An 8783-nucleotide genomic window follows, 5' to 3' on the forward strand; every position below is an offset into this window, starting at 1 on the left:
TAGGACTCGAAGCAACGGATTTAAGTTGGATAAGTTTAGGTTTAGGAGGGAGATAGGAAGAAACTGGTTCACAAATAGGGTGGTGCACGAGTGGAACAAGCTTAGCAACTTTGTAGTAAGTGCTGGAACGCTGGAAAGTTTCAAAAGGAGGCTAGATAGATTCATGGATGATAGAGAGTGGTAGTAACTCTCGACAGGAGCTGCCATGCACAGGCCAACCGGCCTATTGCAGACTCCTTATTTTCTTCTGTTCTTATTGTGCACCCCATACTCATCCTGTGAGCGGTAGTGCAAACAGGATTTGAGAGTAGAGGACACAAAGGGTGTTTTTCGGACCCCAATGTTCATGATATTATGGCATTGAGAGTGTTACAGATTATTTCTGGTCCAATTTTTTTTTAAGTCGGTGCATGAAATTTTTATTAGATTCTACAGTAGATGCGAAATGTGGATACCAAAGGTGGATACAGCCTTAGTATATCAGCTATTTTGTCATCATAGATAGTGTGCCATTGCATACACAGTGTGCTTGTAAACTTTAAGCGATAAGATTCAATTACAGTAGCTCAGTATACAATTCAATGAGTAATTGGCGATTTTTGTGAAGTATTGCCAATTGAAGCTTAAGCTCGCACAGCGACAGTCATCTGAGACTGAGAGATGTTTACAATTTACTCAAGAAATATAGAGGATTTTACCACGTGAATCGCGTCAATTGACATTGTGGATGTACTCGCTGACGGTGTGTAAAAGGTCTACGTATTACCGTATCTTCTGTGGTTATAGAGGAATTGTAGGTATGAGTTATGAGACTTATTAATAACATAGTATTTGGTTTACGGTAAAAGGCCTGCAGTTGCCTAGCTTATATTATAGGCGGGCAAGGGGTGGATGAATTGAAAGTGTGTTATAAAATTATTACTGCAAGGTCTTTAAGCGTGTAACAAGATTAGTAATACACTAGTCCAACAACTTTAAAATTTACTTTGGATATTTTTCTCGTCGGTTAGGTATGCTTTTTAGACTTACACCAGGAATTGATAGAATTGGACGAAACTCTTAGGAAATGTTAATTACAATTTATTAGATACATGGAAACGAGAATGCACAAAACCTATTAGAACTTGGGGGGGGTCCGACTAATTACCCAAATGTAGCCGCAATGAAGTCAAATGATGGTCCTACAAGAATAAATCGGACTGCCAATCACTTCTCAACTAGTATTTGGTGTCATGAAGTCACAAAAAATTGGTAAACTTAATTTAATCTGAGTTAATAGATCGAGTGCATGTACCTAACCTAACCTAACTCAACTCCGATTAAATTAAGTTTACCAATTTTTTGTGACTTTGACACCAAATACTAATCGAGAAGTGATTCACAGCCCGATTTACGCTTGTAGGACCATCATTTGACTTCATTGTGGCTACATTTGGGTTCATTTGGGTAATTAGTACCGGAACTTGGGTAATCCTGAAGCAGACGGCTAATACCAGAGTGCAATATTTCGTTAATTTCTTCCCCATGTTCTTTGGATGATAGTAATAACAATAGTGCCTAATTATTGACGTCGACACAGCCATTGATTTTTCATAGAAAACGAATTTAAAAATATCGTAATTTCATTGTGTTTCAATGTGCAAAAAAGTCTTTGGTTAATATCTTTTAGTTGCCAACACTTAAAAGTTCAACCTAAACTAACCTAGTGTAACCTAGCCTAACCTAAACTAAGCGGAACTAACCAAACCCCCAAAAATGATTAGCATGTTAGAACTCACATGAAAATATACTATGAATATAAACATCAAAACAAATAAAACGTCAGCGGTGTAGTTGTCAATATTAGCCATAAACACCATACAACAGTGAACTAAACCTAATAGAATCTGACCTAACCAAGCTAAGAATTCGACCTAACCTTACATTAACTTCCTTGCCGGGGGATAGACCCCCTGCCATATTAAACAGAAAGTACTGTATTTACTTTGATATCTGGTACCGTAACCTAACCTAACCAGCATGGTGTAATTTTACGTATTTGTGGACATGATAGTACTCAGGCCGAGTGACCCATTTGGTAAATAATTTCTATGCATACAAAGATATGTTATTTTAGTGTCATATCAGTTTTTCACCATGTTTTACCCACCTTATCCCTTCTCCTTCATACTCTGCCCTCTACAGGTGATTTATGATTGTAGATAGAGAAAACTAATAAATACTCATAGTTAATAAAAAGTTGTTGTATCCTTTTTAGTACTTACTATCATCCAAAGAACCACTGGAAAAATGAATGAAATTGAAGAACTGCTTCTGGTGTTAGCCATATTTTCCAGTGTTGCCAGAACTTGACCTAACCAACCTAACCAAAAGATACCTACCTAATTTACGAGAAAAATCAGTAATATTTTGTTAATCACTGATCACCTTTATTCACATGAAATTTTTTTTTTCACTAGTTTTCTTGCTCTTTTATATGATTCTGATGTTTTTCTTTGGGGCAAATCACTTTTTTGTTAGGTTAGCTTGGTTGGTTCTTTTAGTATGGGAGTAGCTTAGTTGGTTCATTTGGTATGATAATAGGTTATTTTTGGTGTTTTATTAAAATCTGACCATCATTTTTTGTGCAAATTATCATTTTTTTTGCAAAAAATTAACAATTTCATTTTAACAAACTGCTAATTTGCACAAAAATGATGGTCAGATTTGAATAAAATCACACAAGAAAAAGGGAAACTGGTGCACCATTGTTTCCCTTTTTCCTGTGTGATTTTATCAAGATTTATCTTATCCATGTTTCCATTGTGGATCTACATGAAATATATACAGTATATATATACGTACTGTATATGTGTGGATGAAATAAAGAAAAGGTTTGTCTGAGTGTAGCTGTCAGGGTAGGTCTGACACCCAAACATTCCATTTCTGTTTCAAGACACTCTGGTGATGGAAGATCACTGACCATTGATTCTTTGTACTTCAGAATTTTTTCCTCCATTCCGAGTCATTCATCAATAAATTTAGGTGGTCAACAAATGGAATTGTGATGGTGTGATGGAAATATTCTTTTGTGGAAGCTTTTGGCATGTTACATCTATTAGTTTACCTTCTGTTTATATAAGGTAGTCATGGTCTAGGGTGCCCCCCCAGTCTGGGCCTGGAAAGTTCCCAGTCTCATCACATGTCAATAAATGTGCTTGTGATTTTACACCTATCAAATACAAGATTGCCTGGTTTGTTATTTGTACAATCTTATATGTACTAATTTGCCATTCTGAATACATAATGTACTGGATATCTATTATGTTGATGTGCTATGATGCCATATTTACTACTGTATTTACATGCACAGTGTTACCAACTATATAGCTACATTATATGAATTATAGGATATAATATGAACCAACGTAATCAACCTATCCTAGATTAGGTTCGATTAGGTAACTTAGTTTTGGTTATGTTAAGGGTAAATTTTAAGGATAGTTGCCCGGGTTATCCAGCCACTTTGGGAAAAATTTCCATACATGTAGAAGAAAACTTATTTCTTACCTCAAGCATAAACCGGTCAGGTCGAGGAACTGCACTTTTCCTAATCAGGTTTTTGTCCAAAATTTTTCCCATAAATCATGAGAAATACCACTGTCACACACCCACTTTGACACCATCTTGCACATGATAAATGCAGTGTGCACCAACAACCTGTCTACAAACATTCCCCTAACTGTAGTCTTGTCTGTCATTTGCCTACATGAACTTAATTACCTGTACTGTAGTAACCTAAAATAATAATAATAATAGGTTAGGTAGATAGATAACTTGTTTTGTTGGTTTATGTGTGTTGCCAAACTGATACTGTACATATATGTACAGGGGTACACTAATATTGTAAGTTGGAAAATTGCAAATCTTACATACAGTACTGTACTTGCTATTATTGTACAGTACTGTATTAATAATAAGTGTCATATTTATTCTTTTTGAGATGTACATTAGGTGGTTTTAAAGTAGACCTGGTTTTGAAAATACAATATTATCTAGGTTACATGTGAATTCTTATTTGATTTAAAAAAAATATTTATGCCAAAATTTATTCAGATACAGTAATTTCAATAATATTTTTACAGGTGAAATGAATAACTTATTAAGTTGCACATGTTTTAAGTCTTACAAATTTATAAGCTGTATGAAATCTTGATTGCAGGTTTGGAACTCTATAAATTGTATAAGTACAACTTAGGGATGTATTGTGCTGCTAACTCAAAGCCACTCAATTCTGATTGTATACAATCCATGGGATCAAATCCAAGGTGTGAGTTCAGTAAGTTGTGAAAATATGATGCAATATATATGTGATTCTTAAAATTTTGTTATGTAAGTGAAAGTGAGTCCCATCATTATGACTGCCTGTTAGGAACAGTGTGGATACAGCACACTGTATACAGTACTAAGCATTTGGTACACAAAGAGGCAACAATGGCTGTTATTTCACTTCACCACATTCACTTACCTAAGTTGTAAACTGATACAGTATATCCATTTATAGGTGACTGAACTGGGAGCGCCCGGGAATTGAACCAACGACCCTGGAACAAGAGGTGAGTGCTGTATCCACTCAACTGCTGCACTCTTTATTATGCAAGTAAATTAATCCTAATACAGTACTGTATCATGTTTGCATTCAGTCCACTTAAGACTGTTTTGCATTCTATATGTTTTTACATTGTTTTTTTTTATTTACAATGGTGGTTTTACAGTTGAAATAATTTTGTTTTGTTTTGCTTTCAAATCACTAAGAATTAAAAAAAAAAGGTTTTCATAAGTTCCACTAGCCTATCACCAGTTATTGCACTTTATGGAGTCATTACTGTATACATTACAGTGTGCAGATACCTGTACAGTAGGGAGTGACAGTTTGGCAAAAGTTTTCAAAATCTAATTGCTTGGGTTGGATTATTTGTCTATCGGCCACGCTAATTCCGAATATGTTTGAGTTTTTTACATCATTGCATTAGAAGGTTTGTGGATACTTTTGGGTTTGGCATGAAAAACGCGAAAAAACTGTAAATAATAAAGGGACTGGCAATGTGGCACAACCTGTTAAAATCAAGTTATTGAATTGGATTATTCGACTACTGTGTACACTGGTTCATAATATGCTATTGTTTTACAACTCAATGCGCTACAAATTATGCCGATATTTTTGCTGCAAGTCACCACATACGTATATTTCGAAAACCAGGGCCCAATATTACCAACGGCGTGGATAGATTCCGTGGAATGAATTCAGGACATTCCCGCTCATGGAACATTACCAAACTCCGTATATGTGCCAATGGCAGGCCAATGGCAATATTTACAGAGTTTGTTGAGGCTCCCTGGACGGGAATGCCCTGAATTTATTCCACGGAATCTATTCACGCCGTTGGTAATATTCGTCCCAGGACTGATCAACGAATTCAGCCCAAGTAGCTTGACTTGGACAGTTAAGGACAAAATCTCAGTCCGTACTTTTGAATAAAATATTGTTCAATAGGTGGTGATATTGAAGTGCTGAAAGTTGTTTTTTCTGTGTTGTTTTGCAGTTAGTTCAAAGGGCCGCCACCAAGATGGGTCGTCCTAAGATTAGCAACACTCAGCTGCGCCAGGGTAACGATAAGGTGTTCGGGGTTCGGATGCCTCTGCCATCTAACAAGTTGGCTCTGAACAAGGAAGTTGGAAGTGCCCTGGCTTATGAAGCAGAAAACGAGAGGTTAAGGAGAAGAACAAATGCTTTTGATTATATGGATGCCACCAACAAGGTGACTGAGAAGGTACTGGATGTGTATAGGAAGGCCACTGTCCCCACTATCTCTGAAATCAGGGTGAAAATGAGAGTCCACGACCTGTGGAGGATGCGGAGGGAGACGATGATGATGAAGGGAAATGGACAGAAACAGAAAAGGAAGAAAACGAAGAACGGGAAGCTGAAGATGAGGTTCGAGGATATAGCTGAGAAGTTGTTTGATGTGGCAGACGACAGCAAAGTGCACGAACGAGAGAAAAGCTTCCTGGCAGCCCAGAGGAAACCGGGAAGGGAGGGCTGCATTGATGGCGTTGACAAAATTGTGACTGCCAAGCTGAAAGAAGAGAGGGAGAAGGAGCACAGTGACCAGGAACTGGAGCAATTTCTGGAGGAACCGTAGAGTGAGCCAGGTCTGCCCTGCACCACCACCGCAGTGGAAAGAGGAGTGAAGCTCACCACGGAGGCGGCAGACGTGGCCAGCTCTGCCTGGCAGCAGGACCAGGTCACCTGGAACAAGCTGGAGGCCAGGAAGAGAAACAAGCGGAGGGCTAAGAAAGAGGACTACCAGTGCTAGACTGTGGGGACACTGGGACTGAGGGGACACTGTGGGGACAGCCAATGTTAGTGTGCCAACTGTGCTAGTGTGCTGCTGATAAATTGAAGCATACATGCCAATAATAAAGAATGTCTACCATTATTCTTGTTTTTTTTATGTCGAACCGAAAAGTATCCACAAACCTTCTAATGTACTGATGTTAAAGATTCAAACATACTGTATTCGGAACCAGCGTGGCCGATAGACAAATAATCCAACCCAAGCCACTTGATTTTGAAAACTTTTGCCAAACTGTCACTCCCTACTGTACAGTATTGCCTTCTGTTCTTGCATATGAAATTTAAATGGCTCTATTTATCTCCAAAATTATTTTCATTGCCACATTTTCTTTTCCATAGGAACTGACTGCAACCTTCAGCTGATATCCACTCAGAATTGCTCATTAGAAGGTTCATCTATAATCAGTACAGTACTGTATACTGTAGTGCAGTACTGTATTATTGTATCTGTATAGATTCGGGTACAGTTTTGTCATGGATCCCCAAGCAGTTCCTGAAGATGAGCATCAAATTAATTTGGTCATTGCCCATGACCAAGGCCACCTGTGGAATGTCAGAGATGTGAAACTTGCATGGACCAAATACAGAATTGTAGGGTATCTCGTAGGAGCCCTGCCAAGGCACCCACACCAGTCAACCATGATGGGTCTTCCACTTAAGCTCCTGCCTGAAGAAGTAACTTTATTATTAGAGAAGGGTTTTGCTAAGCCTATTACATACCAGGAAATGGCTGAGCTACCATCGAGTAATATATTGGATACCTTCAAAGATCTGAGAGAAAAATGTTATCATGAACAAATTGTGGCTGCGGTACAACAACGTAAACAAGAAATTGAAACCTTTGTTGACACTATTCTTGAAGGTAAAGCTAAAAAAATAGAAAAAAGAAAAAAGGCTAATTCGGCTGTTGTTGAAAAGGAGAAAAATGAATTAACAAGAGAGAATGTCATTAGGGAAGAAATGCGTAAAATTCAGAAACTACCAGAACATTATCAAGTGATAGAGATATTTACTGAAAACCCTTTTATAGATAATTTAAGACCTGTTGCTGCTGATTGGACATTTCCCACAAGTAAAATGGACAAACTAAGATATGCAGTATTTAAGGATGTGTGGGAACATGATCAATATCTTACAGCAGGAGTCAAATTTGGTGGAGATTTTTTAGTGTACCCAGGAGATCCTCATTTGTTTCATGCAACTTTTATCATCAAGTGTGTAGAAGATATGGAATGTGTGAATAATAATGACCTTGTATCTTGGTCACGCATTGCTACTGCTACCAAAAAGACCCTAGTCTTAGCCACTCTTGACCAATATGGCAAAGTGTCTTACCAATCTTTTAAGTTTATAGAAGATGAATTCAGTTGAAATTTATTTGACACTGACCTGGTGGATTTATGTAGTGTGCCAGTCTTTATTTCATGTTTTAATGTCAGTTTTGTGTGTACAGTATACTGTATTATAGTAAGATAAGTACACTATACAAACTTCCTTTTTTGTTGAATAACTCTCCCTCTTTTGTTAAATAACTCAGTGGCATAATTTTCTGTGATATATCCTTTGACAAATCATAGGATTTTATAAGAGGAAGCCAAGTGAAACATTAAACAGTATAAGTGGTACTTAGTTTGTTTATTTCAAATTTTACAATAAAAAGCTCAGTCACTTATGCCTATTTCAGGAATGCTATGGGAATGTTAGTAGTTAACGTGTTATGTTAATTATTTTGAATTCTTCTTTTCTTGTTAGTAAATGTTATGAGTTAAGTATGTAAAACTGTATTCAAATTAGTTCTTTCTTTTGAAAGATTTGTGGAGAAAAAAAAAATACGTCAAAGAAAATCTTAACTTTAAGTTTCTAACAGTTCGACTCCAAGCAGCTCTCATAATAATGTAGATCAGACTGAAGGTTTTAAAACTGTAGAACACTGTCTTTACAAATTGAGACAGATCTCACAATTGTCCATCTCTTACCATTGCAGTAAATACCCTTAAAATGTTTAATAGAAACAAAGGTGACCTAGAGTCAGATCTTTAGATGTGTCTACCTGTCCAGTAGACAGATGCTCTTAAAATTTTCTGATCAACCCATCTGTCCATTTTCTACCTATAGTGAATTGACATTGTCTACTCCAGCTCTTGTCCTTATCATTAAGCTAAGTGTTTTCTGCCATACTTTTAATAATTTAAGGGGTAGGTAGTGGAGCCTCAAATTTTAAGTGTAATCATTAAGGAAAGAAGGTAATCTTTATAATCATTTGTAAGGGATGTTTACAATGATCCAGCCCCTTATGAATCTGGAGTAATGTGCTAATACTATTAGCAGTATCACTGCTCTCTGGGACATATCCAACTCTTAAATGGCCTAAATTTAAGGGGTAGGT

The 8783-nt window shown here is 37.0% G+C and overlaps 1 protein-coding gene across 10 annotated transcripts; it reads left to right on the forward strand.

The window, feature by feature from the left end:
* The first annotated feature begins 300 nt into the window (after nt 1-300).
* Nucleotides 301-8022, forward strand: LOC121867953 (tRNA-splicing endonuclease subunit Sen34-like). 10 transcript variants are annotated; one of them, XR_006089272.1, is made up of 3 exons: nt 301-797; nt 4544-4639; nt 5583-5642. XR_006089272.1 is itself a non-coding variant. In XM_042368109.1 (3 exons), exon 3 carries the CDS (start codon nt 6872-6874, stop codon nt 7766-7768), a length of 897 nt encoding a protein of 298 aa, XP_042224043.1. In that variant the 5' UTR covers nt 332-797; nt 4544-4639; nt 6737-6871; the 3' UTR covers nt 7769-8022. The 10 variants fall into 10 exon arrangements, 8 of the variants coding, with proteins under 8 accessions (XP_042224043.1, XP_042224042.1, XP_042224045.1 ...); XR_006089273.1 differs by having other exon boundaries at nt 303-797; nt 4544-4595; nt 5583-5640; XM_042368109.1 differs by lacking the exon at nt 5583-5642 and adding an exon at nt 6737-8022 and having other exon boundaries at nt 332-797.
* The last annotated feature ends 761 nt before the right edge of the window (nt 8023-8783 follow it).

The sequence above is a fragment of the Homarus americanus genome, unplaced genomic scaffold (genome assembly GCF_018991925.1).
Source record: "Homarus americanus isolate GMGI-L3 unplaced genomic scaffold, GMGI_Hamer_2.0 scaffold37032, whole genome shotgun sequence".
Classification (NCBI taxonomy): domain Eukaryota; kingdom Metazoa; phylum Arthropoda; class Malacostraca; order Decapoda; family Nephropidae; genus Homarus; species Homarus americanus.